An 18,543-nucleotide genomic window follows, 5' to 3' on the forward strand; every position below is an offset into this window, starting at 1 on the left:
AGGATAAGGGGTAAGCCATTTAGGACCGAGATGAGGAGAAACTTCTTCACTCAGAGAGTTGTTAACCTGTGGAATTCCCTGTCGCAGAGAGTTGTTGATGCCAGTTCATTGGATCTCTTCAAGAGGGAGTTAGATATGGCCCTTATGGCTAAAGGGATCAAGGGGTATGGAGAGAAAGCAGGAAAGGAGTACTGAGGTGAATGATCAGCCATGTTCTTATTGAATGATGGTGCAGGCTCGAAGGGCCGAATAACCTATTCCTGCACCTATTTTCTATGTTTCTATATCTGAATTCTCAATTAGGCTAATGTATTGTGTTAAAATAAATGCAATAAATTTGTAATTTTGGACTCTTACCAAAAAAATACTGTGATGGTTCACTAATCTGATTCAGAGACGGGAAGATGGCAACCATTCCTGGGCTGCTCTCCACACGACTCCACTCCTACATTATGTGATTGACTCTTAATGCCGCCTTTCTGGGCTCCTCTGAATTGGTCTAGCCAACGACCAGTTGCAAAAATAATTGTTCACCAAAAAGGGAAGTGGACGGCCAGTAAATGTGGCCTTGCCAGCATCGTTAACATCCTCAGAGAAAATTTAATAAAACAATTACAAAAGCAAAATACTGCGGATGCTTGAATTTGGAATAAAAACAGAACATGCTGGAAATCTCAGCGGGTCAGGCAGCATCTGTGGAGAGAAAATAGAGTTAACGTTTCCGGTCGATGACCCTTCGTCATAACTGGAGAGTGTTCGGAAAGAACGGGTCCTTAACAAACACTGAAAGGGGGAGGGGAAAAAAGAACAAAGGGGAAGGTCTGTGATTGGGTGGAAGACAGGAGAGATTGGAGAGACAAAAGGGACGATGGCCCAAATTCAAATGGTAATGACAGGAGTTAGAAAAACATTCATCAAGATAGGGTGTGAATGGCGGGATAATGACCAGCTGCCATTGGAGACATGGAGGTGGCGGGGAGGGAGCCAAAGGGAACCATCCATTTTGTCTCTCCAATCTCTCCTGTCTCCCAACTTATCACAGACCTTCCCTTTTGTTCTTTCTTCCCCTCTTCCTTTCAGTGCTTGTTCAGAACCGGTTCTTTCTGAACACTCTCCAGTCTGACAAAGGGTAATCGACCCGATACATTATCTCTGCTGTCTCTCCACAGATGCTGCCTGACCCGCTGAGATTTCCAGCATTTTCTGTACATATTAATAAAACAATTGCACGATACTGTACGATGGCCCGATAGCTCACGCAATCTATTCCACACCTGCATGTTGTGCCCTAGAATGGAACGTGGTTGAGCTGGTTTGACCAGTCCTTTGCATGGGATGGATAACCTTATGAGAACTGGGCATCACATATTTAAGAGCATAAGGGCATAAGAATTAGGAGCAGGAGTAGGCCACAAGGTCCTTCGAGCCTGCTCCGCCATTCAATAAGATCATGGCTGATCATCAACCTCAACTCCACTTTCCCGCCTGATCCCCATATCCCATGATTCCCCTTTGCAAAGAGAGAGGACACAGATAATTATCAACTCAAGGTGCTTGCACTAGCCCAGTGACTGGCAGGTTTAGATAGTAGCACACATTGCCTGTAGCAGTATGACACAAGTGCACGATTATGATTCACCATGCAGCAAGTTGCCAATCTACAGCAGGACATCAGGACTGGGCACCAAATGAAGGCCTGCCACTTCCCTACAGGAAAGAAGAGGCGGATGGGAAATCAGAGGAGGGAGTCAACTCGGGCTGATCTCACACACTTGGCAACTGCAGTGTTCAGTTGGCAGAGACCTCAAAGTCTGCCCTGCCTCTTGGTCTGGGTATAAAACATAACATGTGTGAAGCGAAAAAAACAAGGAGGGAAAATAACCATTGAAAGAAGCGGAGGACCATTCCAATAATGCCTCCGGCCCAGCCAAGCCTGATTCTGTCTTCACCTGATGTGCACACCTGTGTACGCACCTTCACACACACATACACACATAACGCACATTCACACACATATGCACGATCATACACACACACATACATATGCACAGTCAGTCACACACACACACACACAAGCTCGATTACACACACACACTCTCATAAGTACGATCACACACACACGTATGATCACACACATACACACACAAGGCAAAAATCAAAAAGGGCCACATTACAGTAAAATTCTAAAGGGGCAAAGTGTGTTAAAAAGACAAGCCTGAAGGCTCTGTGCCTCATTGCGAGGAGTTTTCGTAATAAGGTGGAAGAATTAACTGCGCAGGCAGCAATGAACGAATATGATATAATTGGCATCACGGAGACATGGCTCCAGGATGACCAAGGCTGGGAACTCAACATCCAGGGGTATTCAACATTCAGGAAGGATAGACAGAAAGGAAAAGGAGGTAGGGTAGCGTTGCTGGTTAAAGAGGAAATTAATGCAATAGTAAGGAAGGACATTAGCTTGGAGGATGTGGAATCTGTATGGGTGGAGCTAAGGAATACCAAAGGGCAGAAAATGCGAGTGGGAGTTGTGTACAGACCACCAAACAGTAGTAGTGAGGTTGGGGACAGCATCAAACAAAATATTAGGGATTCATGCAATAAAGGTACAGCAGTTATCATTGATGACTTTAATCTACATATTGATTGGGCTAACCAAACTGGTAGCAATGCGGTGGAGGAGGATCTCCCGGAGTGTATTAGGGATGGTTTTCTAGACCAATATGTCGAGGAACCAACTAGAGGGCTGACCATCCTAGACTGGGTGATGTGCAATGAGAAAGGACTAATTAGCAATCTTGTTGCGCGAGGCCCCTTGGTGAAGAGTGACCATAATATGGTAGAATTCTTCATTAAGATGGAGAGTGACACAGTTAATTCAGAGACTAGGGTCCTGAACTTAAGAGTCCTGAACAGTCTATTGACTCCGAATCAGTCCCTATGGACTGGAGGGTAGCTAATGTAACACCACTTTTTAAAAAAGGAGGGAGAGAGAAAACAGACCGATTCGCCTGAAATCAGTAGTGGGGAAAATGTTGGAATCAATCATTAAGGATGAAATAGCAGCGCATTTGGAAAGCAGTGACAGGATCGGACCAAGTCAGCATGGATTTATGAAAGGGAAATTATGCTTGACGAATCTTATGGAATTTTTTAAGGATGTAACTAGCAGAGTGGACAAGGAAGAACCAGTGGATATGGTGTATTTGGACTTTCAAAAGGCTTCAGACCAGATTCCGTACAAGAGATTGGTGTGCAAAATCAAAGCGCATGGTATTGGGGTAATGTGGATAGAGAACTGGTTGGCAGACAGGAAGCAGAGGGCCGGGATAAACGGGTCCTTTTCAGAATGGCAGGTAGTGACTAGTGGGGTACCGCAGCACTCATTCCTGGGACCCCAGCTATTTACAATATAGATCAACATAGAAACATAGAAAATAGGTGCAGGAGTAGGCCATTCGGCCCTGCGAGTCTGCACCACCATTCAATAAGATCATGGCTGAACATTCCCTCAGTACCCTTTTCCTGCTTTCTCACCATACCCCTTGATCTCTTTAGCCGTAAGGGCCATATCTAACTCCCTCTTGAATATATCCAATGAACTGGCATCAACAACTCTCTGCGTCAGGGAATTCCACAGATTAACAACACTCTGAGTGAAGAAGTTTCTCCTCATCTCAGCCCTAAATGGGCTACCCCTTATCCTAAGACTATGTCCCCTGGTTCTGGACTTCCCCAACATCGGGAACATTCTTCCCGCATTTACCCTGTCCAGTCCTGTCAGAATCTTATACGTTTCTATTGGGATCCTCTCTCATCCTTCTAAACTCCAGTGAATAAAGGCCCAGTTTATCCAGTCTCTCCTCATATGTCAGTCCAGCCATCCCCGGAAATCAGTCTGGTGAACCTTCGTTGTACTCCCTCAATAGCAAGAACGTCCTTCCTCAGATTAGGAGACCAAAACTGGACACAATATTCCAGGTGAGGCCTCACTGAGGCCCTGTACAACTGCAGTAAGACCTCCCTGCTCCTATACTCAAATCCCCTAGCTATGAAGGCCAACATACCATTTGCCTTCTTCACCGCCTGCTGTACCTGCATGCCAACTTTCAATGACTGATGAACCATGACACCCAGGTCTTGTTGCACCTCCCCTTTTCCTAATCTGCCACCTTTCAGATAATATTCTGCCTTCATGATTTTGCCCCCAAAACGGATAACCTCACATTTATCCACATTATACTGCATCTGCCATGCATTTGCCCACTCACCTAACCTGTCCAAGTCACCCTGCAGCCTCTTAGCGTCCTCCTCACAGGTCACACCACCACCCAGTTTAGTGTCATCTGCAAACTTGGAGCTATTACACTCAATTCCTTCATCTAAATCGTCAATGTATATTGTAAAGAGCTGGGCTCCCAGCATTGAGCCCTGCGGCACTCCACTAGTCACTGCCTGCCATTCTGAAAAGGATCAGTTTATCCCGACTCTCTGCTTCCTGTCTGCCAACCAGTTCTCTATCCACGTCAGTACATTATCCCCAATACCATGCGCTTTGATTTTGCACACCAATCTCTTCTGCGGGACCTTATCAAAAGCCTTTTGAAAGTCCAAATACACCACATCCACTGGTTCTCCCTAGTCCACTCTACTAGTTACATCCTCAAAAAATTCCAGAAGATTCGTCAAGCATGATTTCCCTTTCATAAATCCTTATGACTTGGTCCGATCCTGTCACTGTTTTCCAAATGGGCTGCTATTTCATCCTTAATGATTGATTGTAACATTTTCCCCACTACTGATGTCAGGCTAACCGGTCTATAATTGCCTGTTTTCTCCCTCCCTCCTTTTTTAAAAATTGGTGTTACATTAGCTACCCTCCAGTCCACAGGAACTGATCCAGAGTCGATAGACTATTGGAAAATGATCACCAATGCATCCACTATTTCTAGGGGCACTTCCGTAAGTATTTTGGGATGCAGACTATCAGGCCCCGGGGATTTATCAGTCTTCAATTCATCAATTTCCCTCACACAATTTCCCGCCTAATAAAGATATCTTTCAGTTCCACCTTCTCACTAGACCCACTGCCCCCGAGTACATCCAGAAGGTTATTTGTGTCTTCCTTCGTGAAGACAGAACCGAAGTATTTGTTCAATTGGCCTGCCATTTCTTTGTTCCCCATTATAATTTCGCCTGAATCCGACTGCAAGGGACCTACGTTTGTCTTCACTAATCTTTTTCTCTTCACATATTTATAGAAGCTTTTGCAGTCAGTTTTTATGTTCCCTGCAAGCTTCCTGTCGTACTCTATTTTCCCCCTCTTAATTAAACCCATAGTCCTCCTCTGTTGAATTCTAAATTTCTCCCAGTCCTCAGGTTTGCTGCTTTTTCTAGCCAATTTATGTGCCTCTTCCTTGGATTTAACACTATCCTTAATTTCTCCTGTTAGCTAAGGTGGAGCCACCTTCCCTGTTTTATTTTTACTCCAGACAGGGATGTACAATTGCTAAAGTTCATCCATGTGATCTTTAAATGTTTGCCATTGCCTATCCACCGTCAGCCCTTTGAGTATCATTTGCCAGTCTATTCTAGCCAATTCATGTCTCATACCATCAAAGTTACCTTTCCTTAAGTTCAGGACCCTAGTTTCCGAATTAACTGTGTAACTCTCCATCTTAATAAAGAATTCTACCATATTATGGTCACTCTTCCCCAAGGGGCCGATCACAACAAGATTTCTAATTAGTCCCTTCTCATTACCATCACCCAGTATAGGATGGCCAGCTCTCTCATTGGTTCCTCGACTTATTGGTCTAGAAAACTATCCCGAATACACTCCAAGAAATCCTCCTCCACCGCATTGCTACCAGTTTGGTTAGCCCAATCAATATGTCGATTAAAGTCGCCAATGATAACTGCTGTACCTATATTGCACACATCCCTTATTTCTTGTTTGATGCTGTCCCCAACCTCACTACTACTGTTTGGTGGTCTGTACACAACTCCCACTAGCGTTTTCTGCCTTTTGGTATTCTGCAGCTCCACCCATACCGATCCCACGTCATCCAGGCTAATGTCCCTCCTTACTATTGCATTAATTTCCTCTTTAACCAGCAACGCCACCCTGCCTTCTTTTCCTCTCTGCCTATCCTTCCTAAATGTTGAATACCCTTGGATGTTGAGTTCCCAGCCTTGGTCACCTTGGAGCCATGTCTCTGTGATGCCAATTATATCATATCCGTTAACTGCTTCGTGTGCAGTTAATTCGTCCACCTTATTCCGAATACTCCTCGCATTGAGGCACAGAGCCTTCAAGCTTGTCTTTTTAACACACTTTGCCCCTTTAGAATTTTGCTGTAATGTGGTCCTTTATGTTTTTTGCCTTAGGTTTCTCTGCCCTCCACTTTTACTATGCTCCTTTCTATATTTTGCTTCTGCCTCCATTTTATTTCCCTCTGTCTCCCTGCATAGGTTCCCATCCCCCTGCCATGTTAGTTTAACTCCTCCCCAACAACAAACACTCCCCCTAGGATATTGGTTCCAGTCCTGCCCAGGTGCAGACAATCTGGTTTGTATTGGTCCCACCTCTCCCAGAATCGGTTCCAATGTCCCAGGAATTTAAATCTCTCCCTTCTGCACCACTCCTCAAGCCACGTATTCATCTGAGCTATCCTGCGATTCCTACTTTGACTAGCACGTGGCACTGGTAGCAATCCTGAGATTAGTACTTTTGAGGTCCTACTTTTTAATTTAGCTCCTCGCTCCCTAAATTCGTCTTGTAGGACCTCATCTCATGTTTTACCTATATCGTTGGTACCTATCTGCACCACGACAACTGGTTGTTCACCCTCCCTTTTTAGAATGTCCTGCACCCGCTCTGAGACATCCTTGACCATTGCACCAGGAAGGCAACATACCATCGTGGAATTTCGGTTGCGGCCGCAGAAAGGCCTATCTATTCCCCTTGCAATAGAATCCCCTATCACTATCGCTCTCCCACTCTTTTTCCTGCCCTCCTGTGCAACAGAGCCACCCACGGTGCCATGAACTTGGCTGCTGCTGCCCTCCCCGATGAGTCATCCCCCTCATCAGTACCCAAAGCGGTGTATCTGTTTTCCAGGGGGATGACTGCAGGGGACCCCTACACTACCTTCCTTGCACTGCTCTTCCTGTTGGTCACCCATTCCCTAACTGGCTGTGTACCTTTAACCTGCGGTAAGACCAACTCACTAAACGTGCTAGTCACGTCATTCTCAGCATCGTGCATGCTCCAGAGTGAATCCACCCGCAGCTCCAGTGTCGCAATGCGGTCTGTCAGGTGCTGCAGGCGGATGCACTTCCCACAAACAATCATCAGGGACATCGGAAGCGTCCCTGACTTCCCACATAGTACAGGAGGAGCACAGCACGTGTCCGAGCTCTCCTGCCATGACTTAACCCTTAGATTAACTTAATTTGGCAACAACAAGGCTAAAGGTTATTTACTGATAAAGAAAAGAAAAAAGAAAAACTACTTACCAATCACCAGCCAATCACTTATCCCTTGGCTGTGACGTCACCTTTCGATTTCTTTCTACTTCTTTTTTGCCTCCCCGCTGCAGCTGCACCAGTAGGCCTCTTGTAGGCCTCACCAACGTCCCGCTCCATCTCCTCGACGCTGCCCCTGCTCTCTCCGACTGCTGGGCCTCTTGTAGGCCTCACCAACGTCCCGCTCCATCTCCTCGACGCTGCCCCTGCTCTCTCCGACTGCTGGGCCTCTTGTAGGCCTCACCAATGTCCCGCTCCGCCTCCTCGACGCTTTAGATGAAGGAATTGAGTGTAATATCTCCAAGTTTGCAGATGACACTAAGCTGGGTGGCAGTGTGAGCTGCGAGGAGGATGCTAAGAGGTTGCAGGGTGACTTGGACAGGTTAGGTAAGTGGGCAAATGCATGGCAGATGCAATATAACGTGGATAAATATGAGGTTATCCACTTTGGTGGCAAAAACACGAAGGAAGAATATTATCTGAATGGTGGCAGATTAGGAAAAGGGGAGGTGCAACAAGACCTGGGTGTCATGGTACATCAATCATTGAAAGTTGGCATGCAGGTACAGCAGGCGGTGAAGAAGGCAAATGGTATGTTGACCTTCATAGCTACGGGATTTGAGTATAGGAGCAGGGAGGTCTTACTGCAGTTGTACAGGGCCTTGGTGAGGCCTCACCTGGAATATTGTGTTCAGTTTTGGTCTCCTAATCTGAGGAAGGACGTTCTTGCTATTGAGGGAGTACAGTGAAGGTTCACCAGACTGATTCCTGTGATGGCAGGACTGACATATGAGGAGAGACTGGATCGACTGGGCCTGTATTCACTGGAGTTTAGAAGGATAAAAGGGGATCTCATAGAAACATATAAAATTCTGACAGGACTGGACAGGTTAGATACAGGAAGAATGTTCCCGATGTTGGGGAAGTCCAGAACCAGGGGACACAGTCTAAGGATAAGGGGTAAGCCATTTAGGACTGAGATGAGGAGAAACTTCTTCACTCAGAGAGTTGTTAACCTGTGGAATTCCCTACCACAGAGAGTTGTTGATGCCAGTTCGTTGGATATATTCAAGGGGGAGTTAGATATGGCCCTTACGACTAAAGGGATCAAGGGGTATGGAGAGAAAGCAGGAAAGGGTACTGAGGTGAATGATCAGCCATGATCTTATTGAATGGTGGTGCAGGCTCAAAGGGCCGAATGTCCTACTCCTGCACCTATTTTCTATGTTTCTATATGTACGCACAATCACACATGCACACACAAACATACGATGACACACACACGTACGATCACACACACACATACACATACGTACGATGACACACACACACACATATGTAGGCACAATCTAATATATACATATGCACGATCACTCACAAAGACATTCGTATGCACGATGACAAACACACACACACACACTCAGGCATACTCGTAATTCCCAGTAGGTGCCACTGGATTGGGATCAGGAAATATTTGGATTGTTGCTAACCCAGGACTGAGTCAATGATCACATCCCAACTGTTTACCCAGCTGGGATTAACAAACATAGTGGAGCCTAGGGACAAAGCTGGAACTTTCCTAGCTTGCATGGCCGAGTGCCAATCCATGTGAGTCATTCACCCACTAAGCCATTTGGGAAGGTCCAAAAGTTCTTTTTTTAGCAGTGCTGCAGAATGAAAACATTAAAATGTTGGCATAGATTTTCTGAGGCCTGGCCCAGCAGCCAGCAAGTATTAGAATGTCGGGGTCATGCTGACCATCGGTTTTCCAATACGTGCTGCCATTAGTTGAGGACTGGGAATATCTACCCTGTTGTGTCAGCCTAACTCTTGGTTCATTTTTTCAGAGTTATAAGCAACCTTCAGCCTTCATTGTTACTCAACATCCCTTACCAAATACCGTGAAGGACTTCTGGAGACTTGTATTGGACTATCATTGTACATCAATCGTCATGCTCAACGATGTGGATCCTGCACAGGTACGTGTAAACATGGAACATAAACAGAAAGTGCCGGAAAAACACTCATCAGGTCAGGCAACATCTGCGGGGGGAGAAACAGAGTTCAGGTTTCAGGTCGATGACCTTTCCAATCAATGTTCCCGCTAAGCTCTAAGTTCCCACGCTGTGGCTCAATGGGTAGCACACTTGCCTCTGAGTCAGAAGGTTGTGGGTTAAGTCCCACTCCAGAGACTTGAGCTGAGGGCATGTTGCACTGTCGGAGATGCCATCTTTCAGATGAGCGTTAAAACTGAGGCCCCGTCTGCTCTCTCAGGTGGACTTAAAAAATCCCATGGCACTATTTTGAAGAAGAGCAGGGGAGTTATCCCCGGTGTCCTGGCCAATATTTAGCCCTCAATCAACATAACAAAAACAGATTATCTGGTCATTATCACATTGCTGTTTGTGGGAGCTTGCTGTGCACAAGTTGGCTGCCACGTTTCCCACATTACAACAGTGTCTACACTCCACAATTACTTCACTGGCTGTAAAGTGCTTTGGGGTATCCGGAGGTAGTGAAAAGCGCTGTATAAATGCAAGTCTTTCTTTTGGATGTTGGACAACATGGAAGCAATTGAATGGTGGAGAGAGGTAGTGGTGAGGTAGAGCCAGGTGTCGTCACCATACATGTGGAACCTGACGTCATGTCTTCAGATGTTGTCGCCGAGGGGCAGCATGTAGATAGGGAAACCAAAAAATACTTCATTAGCTGTAAAGCGCTGTGAGACGTCCAGTGGTCGTGAAAGGCGCTATATAAATGAAAGTCTTTCTTACCGCGTATGTGCGGAGATTTAAAGGGACCGCACACTAAGAGAGACAGGCTGCACAGAACAAAGCGCAGCTCACAGGGAACATTGTTTCCATGGTGTAAACATGGTTGATTCAATGCCAGTTTTTTACATGGGGAAAGTGGCAGGGTTTTTTTTAGATCCACTTTCTATTTACAAGCTATATGCTTTCTTGGTTAATGGTACAGATTACATGGAACCTGTATATAAATACATTGACGATTTTACACAGTGGGATAGCACTATGCATTGATAGGATCAAAGCTAGGTAGCTTAGATTGAAGGACTTGCACTTACATAGCGCCTTTCATGACCTCAGAATGTCCCAAAAAACCTTTCAGCCAATGAAGTACTTTTGAAGTGTAATCACTGTTGTGATGTAGGAAATGCGGCAGCCAATATTGCTACCCAACTGTGTGAAAATCTTCAATTAATTTATCTACAGGCTCCATATAATCTGTGCCATTAGCCACGAAACGCAGTGTCCTCCTTTTCTTCATTAGCAAACAAAAGCCATTGTTGACTGACATGGGCTGGTTGGGCCAAATGGCCTGTTTCTGTGCTGTATATCCTATGTAATCCTCTGGCTCCTTGCCTCGTTGATATCTCCTATTACTGCTCCATGGAATTTAAAGGCACTGCAGGTAGGAATCTTTGCAAAATTTAATCTCCTGTAGCAGCAGGAAATAGGAGCTGATGGGGGGCGAGACAAACGAGGGGAGAGCTGTAGGGGCAGGTAAGGACAGTGCCAGCGTGAACTAAGGGTGGAGGAAGAGGATCAGTGTGAGCCTGAGCTGGGGAGGAGGGATGGCAGTACCAGCTTAAACTGAGGATGAGGGAAGGGGGAGCGGGGTGGGAGGAGGTCCAGCATGAGCTGGGGCTGAGGAACATGCAGAATGCCGGTATGAGCTTGGGCTGCAGCAAGAGGAGAGTGAAAGGTGATTACTACCAACTTGAATTTAGAGGGAGCGAGGTGGTGGGGGAGTTGGTGGGGGTGCGGGGGAGAGGGAGTGTCTATGAACTGGGGTGGGAAGAGGGAAGAGTATCACTTTGAATTGAAGGGGAGAGAGGGATACGAGCACCAATATGAACTGGGATTGTGAGAAACTTGTCAGTGTGAACCAGGGAGAGGGAAAAGAATCTTATTACATAGGGTGCAAAGAGTAGCTCCTTGTCATTGATCATGGTATAAAGAAATTAAACAATTCAGCAACGAGAATATCTATACATATCCACAATAATCTGAAGCGAACCTACAAGAATTTAGGGGAAATTCCTGCCCCAATTTTCCATGATACTAGTAACAACAATAACAATAACTTATATTTGTATAGCGCCTTTAACATAGTAAAATGTCCCAAGGCACTTCACAGATGTATTATAAGTAAAAGAATTGGGCACTAAGACACAGAAGGAGAAATTAGGGCAGATGACCAAAAGCTTGGTCAGAGGTAGGTTTTAAGGAGCATCTTAAGAGAGGTGGAGAGGTTTAGGGAGGGAATTCCAGAGCTTAGGACATTGGCAGCTGAAGGCACGGCCGCCGATAAAATCATGGCTGCTCAAGAGGCCGGAATTTGAGGAATGCAGATATCTCAGGGCATTGTGGGGCTGAAGGAGATTACCGACATAGGGAGGCGTGAGGCAGTGAAAGGATTTGAAAACAAGGATGAGCATTTTAAAATCGAGTCATTGTTTAATTGGAAGCTAATGTAGTTTCCATGGGCAGCCGAGTTTTGGATGATCTCAAGTTTATGTAGGGTAGGTCATGGGAGGCCAGCCAGGAGTGCGTTGGAATAGTCAATTGTAGAGATAACAAAGGCATGGGGGATGGGGGATTCAGCAGCAGATGAGCTGAGGCAGGAGAGGATACGGGTGATGTTGCGGAAGTGGAACGAGCCGGTCTCAGTTAAAGCGCGGATGTGTGGCCAGCAGCTCATTTCAGGGTAAAGTGTGACACCAAGATTGCGAACAGTCTGGTTCAGCTTCGGACAGATGCTGGAGAGAGGGATGGAGTTAGTGGCTAGTCATGGAATGTTTGCATATACCGACAGCTTTAGTTATATCAGGCCTGCCCTGCTGTATGTTTGGTGTAAGTACATGTCATAAGCCAATAGTTGGTGACTTTTTGAGTTGTTACCTTTCTTGAAACTCTTGGTCAGTTTTTGTTCGCTTTCTGGGCTGGCAGTACGGAGGTGTGTGGTACACAGGCATGATAGGCGGACATTGTGGTCGAAGCTGCCCGTTTTTCTTCCGATATACCCACTCTAAAGACTTGTCCTTCATAAACTCATTCAATCACTGCAACCACAGAGGGCCTTGGAAGGATATTTAATTCCTCCAAACTCGTCTGGAAAGTAGTGGAGAAAAATAATAATTTCCAATATCTATTGAGTGCCTGACATTTTCTTACTTGAAAGGAAATGAAAGTTAGCGCTATAAAGCTGTCTGCGAGGTTGTCAATAAGATTTAAAAGATTGAGCTTAGTAACTGTAGAACTATAATGGACCTCCCTCCTTAAGGGCACTTTGCTTAAATCCCTTATCGAAAATGCTTTCGGTCTGCGCATTCAGTTACTGAAATGAGGTCCAGGCATTCAAATTGTCAAAGAAAGAAAGAAAGACTTGAATTTATATAGTGCCTTTCACGAACACTGGACGTCTCAAAGCGCTTTACAGCCAATGTACTTTCGAAGTGCAGTCACTGTTGTAATGTAGGAAACGCAGCAGCCAATTTGCACAAAAGCAAGCTCCCACAAACAGCACTGTGATAATGACCAGATAATCTGTTTACCGGGGATAACTCCTCCGCTCTTCTTCGAAATAGTGCCGTGGGATCTTTTACGGCCAGTTTTAAAAGCAAGAATTATCAAAATTACACCCTGTATCAGGTTAAACTCGCAGGAATTCTGAGAGTTCGGTTTTCCATTAAAATCTAATCATGCTGTGCGCCTTAATGATGCTACAGTGGCCTGCTGGCTGATGGCAGTGAATGGTGGTGAGTGAGGTGGGGATAAGCAGAATATGCAAGACAAAGTGCCTCAGGTAAAATTAAATGGCAGTTTGACCATTTTACAAGAACTCATTTCATTGGCTGCTGACTGGTGTTATCAGGCCTGAGAATTGGATTTTCAGAGACATGAACAAGCCCTTGCTGTCCCATCCAAATTGAATATAAAGTCGCAGGCCATCAACCCACCGACCCTATTAAGCAAACAAAGGATTTTGAGATTTGTATTTTTCTCTTCAATGTAATCAATAGTTTGTCTAGTGTGAAATGACTATTGTGATTGAGAACTGCGACCCTGTATTGCACAACAGTCATTGGCTGCATAACAGTATGTTTATCATATAACCAGAAAATGCTGGAAATACTCAACAGGGTGAAGCAGCCTCTGTGGAGAGAGAGAAACAGAGTTAACGGTTCAGGTCGTTGATTTTTCGTCAGAATATTTATTATTCTGTTCTCCCTTTGTTATTTATGGATGGATTAAAAATAATTAACCTTGTATCCTTGTTTCTACTCAAAGTCATTGAATTCCTCAGGTATTTTTTTCCAACGTCCCTCTTTGCCTCAGTTGATTTATAAATACCATTAGGTTTGGCGTGCGGGTCAATAAGATGCTGGCCTAATGTATGTGCCTGTGATTATTATGACTTTGAGCGTTCTGCTGTGTGCACAGCAGGGTCCTCATCGTGTAAAGACGCTCTTACTCACTGTCACGGGGAAAGAATTCTCACAATACAAGGGCAATACAGGCACCTGGAGTATTGTGTGCAGTTTTGGTCTCCTTACCTGAGAAAGGATTTACTTGCCATAGAGGGAGTGCAGCGAAGGTTCACCAGACTGAGAGATTGGGTCGACCAGGCCTGTATTCACTGGAGTTTAGAGGAATGAGAGGGGATCTCATTGAAACGTATAAAATTCTGACAGGATCGGATAGACTGGATGTGGGGAGGATGTTTCCCCTGGCTGGGAAGTCTAGAACAAGAGGCCTCAGGATACAGGGTAGGAAATTTAGGACTGAGATAAGGAGAAATGTTTTCACCCAGAGGGTGGTGAACCTGTGGAATTCTCTACCACAGAAGGCTGTGGAGGCCAAGTCACTGAATATATTTAAGAGGGAGATAAGATAGATTTCTAGAAACAAAAGATACCGAGGTGTATGGGGAAAAAGCGGGAATATGGTGTTGAGATAGAGGATCAGCCATGATCATATTGAATGGCGGTGCAGACTCGAAGGGCCGAATGGCCTACTACTGCTCCTATTTTCTATGTTTCAATCTGCTCTCCTGACACAAAGCTCCACTTGCCAGAAGCACAAATCAGAAATTCTGACTGACCAGCCCCCACCTTCCCCGCCCCCCACCAAAGACACCTTGGGCTAGAAATGCATTTGGATAGCGCCACTCGCGCAGGGCGGAACAGGGGCACTGAAGGGTTGGCAGCACGAGTGCCAATCGGTAAATTCAGTGTGCCGGTACCAGCGGCGCTGAGGAGTATCGCCCGGCAGCATAGCGCCGGTGTGCAATGGAGGCAACAATTGGTTTGTGCTGCACCTGTAGCGCCCCCTAGTGACACCGCCAGAGAAAGCTGGTGCGCAGAGCTGCCCCGGGGCGCTATGGGAAGGAATGACTGCATGAGGTAAGTGTGATTAATATATTAATTTTGCGATTTAACTTTGTTTGGGGTGAGTAATGTATAGGGAATTTTGTTTGTGTTTTTTGTTCCAATTCTTTTTTTCTCAGGGAGGCCTCTCTTCGGGCGCTACGAAGCCGGCTTTTTAGCTCGAGATATGCAGTTGCTCACCCGGCCTAGTGCCCGAAGAGAAGTGTGGAACGCTTCCCTAAGTGCTCCACTCCACTGTCAGGGCGCAACCATTAAATTTTTTGGCTGCCATGGCAAACCGTTTTCCAGTGCTAAATTTAGCGCCCGCCCGACATTAGCACCTTAAAATTCCTTCAACCAAATTTCCAGCCCCTTGACCTTGCATTAAAAACATTGGGGGGACATTTCTTCATGGGTTGTTCCGAATCCCCCAGAGAGTCCAATGGATGTCAATTTGACTGATCTACTATTGGAAAGCTAACTGCCGGGAGAAATCGGAGCGACAGCGAAAAGAACAGATTTCAACAGGAAGTCAACATCAATGAAAATACTACGTGTTCCTCAGTTAGTTGCAGAGATAACTTTAATGATCTGAAAGCAGCCAGATTTTGCTCTGGAATATAAAGAGTGATGTTAAATGTTGATTCAGGAGGCGCCCATCACTCTTTATCACTCTGTATAGACTGTACTTACTTAATTAGCCTCTTCTAAAATAGAAGTAGCACAAATGATTCTTTTGGACCATTAACTTGCTCATCTGCAAATGATGCGTTGAACTCTTTTGAACATGATGACTGTCGCTAACAAACACTATATTCATTCTAAGGGGAGAAATTCGGGAGCGCCCCAATTGGGGCGCTAACTTTCAACAGTTTGAAAAATTAGCGCCAGGCGCAAATGTTTTCAAACTTTAAAAAAAATTTGGCGTTCGCGCTCCAGGAAGGAAGTGGAGCGCTAAATCAACGCCCCACTTCCTTCCTTGAGCGCAAGAGGCAGCAGGCGGGGCCGTAGTGGTGCAGCGCTGAACACTGGGCCGTGCAGCACTGCGGCGTTGGAAGGCTCCTCCCCTCCCTTAAAGGGAAGGGCCATCGCTGCAGGCTCTGCAAAGGAAAAACTTACCTGCACACCGACGGCAGCGGCGATCCGGCCCGATCAGCCCGATGCACCGCAGCAGCTGATCGATCGCAGGGGAGAAAGCTGCAAAAAAAAAAAATCAAACAGGGCAATGGCAAAAATATTTTCACTTACCTTGGCCACCTCGCCTTTAAGCATCGCCCCCCCCGAAACGCCCGGCCTGCCGATGAACACCTCCTGCAGCTGCCGGTGTTTTTGCCCGGTGTTGCAGGGGACGGAACCGAAGTTCAGGTTCGGGCTGCTACCGAGGCGATGTGTACGCGATGGCGATATGATCTCTGGATGAAGGAGACCGCGGCACAACGCCATACCGCCGCCGCAAACCTCCCGCCGAATATAGCGGGAGTCCATCTTCTCACCACGCCCGGTCGGTAAGTGCTTAGTGCCCCGCTATCACCCCCCTCCTCCCCCCCCCCCCCGGAAGCGATAACCGGAGGCGCTAAGGAAGCCAATTTCTAGGCCATAATTCTGCCTCGTTACAAATCTTTGGGCACGCTCAAGATATCAGCCATTTTGAGTTGGCGCCATGCATGAAGCATAATACTTCTAACCCACCTCCACTGTTGCACTCTGTGACCAATTATTTATGCCATGCCCGATGTTACTGAAATTCCAGATCTAGAAATAGTACTACTGAACTCTAGTGGATTTGTGCGGAAGTGTTAGACTGGGAATGTGATGGAGTAAAACAGTTCACAGCCTCAGGAAATTGTTCCGGTTGGACCAGAACTGTGAACGAATGACAACAATTTGCCTTTTACTAACAGCGAAGGTCACAGCTAACCATCGTTTTTTTCCCCACAGTTATCATTCGGTTGAGACTTTGCAATGGGAGTCCAGTGTGTTCAAATATTGGCCTCTTATTTCAGGGATTGAGTTTTGAATCAGGTCCAGATAGACGGGACAAAGTGTTCCTGTCTAACTGCAGCAGCTGTTGGGGTTTTTGACTGGAAAGCGTTGGTACAGGAGTCCACTGCAAAATGCACCACATGCAGAGTCGGGGCTAGCTAATTAAGTACACATTACAAGCGACCCTTAATTCAGCAACTCTGGGAATGACTGTTTTCAGTATCCACTCGCGCAGCATATGGCTAGTTCATATTGCTCAACCACTTCTAATGGAAGTAATACACCGGAGATTCTGATGCTCTGGAATCTCTCTCATTCACACTAGGCTATGGAGCACAAAAACAGCTGCGAAAGTCTACGTTTTCATGTGTGCAGTCACTTTAATGACTTTAACCTTTCACCCAGGGGCCTTCCCTAAAGTTAGGGGGAAGTCCTTTGTCATGCATGCAACCTTCATACAACTGTAACCTTCATGTAACTGTAACCTTCATGCAACCACGCTGTACACTGTATATATGTCCTGGAAATGCACACCTTGACCACAGGGGGTGAACTTGTGGGAGACACTCCTCACCTGGGCACTCAGATATTTAAAGTGAGGTCCCATGCTGGGAATAAAGAAAGGTCGCGCAGTGACCGTGTCTGCAGTACATGCCTCGTGTGATTCAGTAGCAAGGTGCAGGGACACCACATTTGGCGACGAGAAACAGGAATCACTGAACCATGAGGATGGCCACCGGTAGCACAGAGAAACGTTACTGTGTGGGTGAGGACTGGGATGACTTCGTTGAGAGACTCCAGCAGAGTTTCATCATGAAGGACTGGCTGGGAGCGGCAGCGGCTGACCAGCGGAGGGCGCATCTACTGACCAGCTGCGGACCAAAGACGTATGCGCTGATGAAAGACCTGTTCGCATCCGAGAAGCCAGCGGACAAGTCCTTTGAAGAGCTCAGCCAGCTGATCAGTGAGTATCTCAAACCAGCGAGTAGCATACACATGGCCAGACACCGGTTCTACACACACCAGCGTCGGGAGGGACAAAACATCTCGGACTTTGTTGCGGACCTGCGGCGCTTGGCCAGTCTCTGTAAGTTCATAGACGCCTGCAGGGGGAGAGGTTAAGGGACTTCTTTATTGAGGGCATTAGTCAAGCCGGGATTTTCAGGAAGCTCATAGAGACCAAGGACTTGACTTTAGAAAGGGCGGCGTTGATAGCTCAGACCTTCATGGCAGGGGAAGAGGAGACCAAGCTAATTTACGCACGCAGCTCTGGTTCCAACGTGGCGATGGACCAGGGAGTTAACATTGTGAACGCGGTTCAGGACCCCGCAGACAGGCAAGGGCATTTTGAAACCGGCCAGGCTGCAACAAATGTTAGGGTGGGCCCGCAACTGGGACAATGGAAAGAGGATCGGCAATTCACGCCATCTCGAGGAACAATGCGTCCCGTAATGGGACCATTGACACCCACCATCAGAGCGCTTAGAAACAACCAAAGGGACAATCAGAGAGGAATGCCTGGTAACAGTCCTTTTGTTAACAACAACTTCAGCTCGTGCTGGAGGTGTGGGGGTAGACATATTGCAAAAAGCTGCAGGTTCCAGCAATTTATCTGTAGGAATTGCAACATCAGTGGA

General features: G+C 46.3%; 1 protein-coding gene across 8 annotated transcripts in view; it reads left to right on the top strand.

Annotated features, from left to right (window-relative positions):
- LOC139277433 (receptor-type tyrosine-protein phosphatase mu-like) overlaps positions 1-18,543 on the top strand; it is a 1,220,924-nt gene that overhangs the window by 1,178,552 nt on the left and 23,829 nt on the right. For all 8 annotated transcript variants that reach the window (XM_070895883.1, XM_070895900.1, XM_070895892.1 and 5 more), the window contains one exon: positions 9,378-9,509. In XM_070895883.1, coding sequence (XP_070751984.1) covers positions 9,378-9,509 — 132 coding nt within the window. The remainder of the gene's footprint in view (positions 1-9,377; positions 9,510-18,543) is intronic.

Source organism: Pristiophorus japonicus, chromosome 1, assembly GCF_044704955.1.
Source record: "Pristiophorus japonicus isolate sPriJap1 chromosome 1, sPriJap1.hap1, whole genome shotgun sequence".
Taxonomy (NCBI): Eukaryota; Metazoa; Chordata; class Chondrichthyes; family Pristiophoridae; genus Pristiophorus; species Pristiophorus japonicus.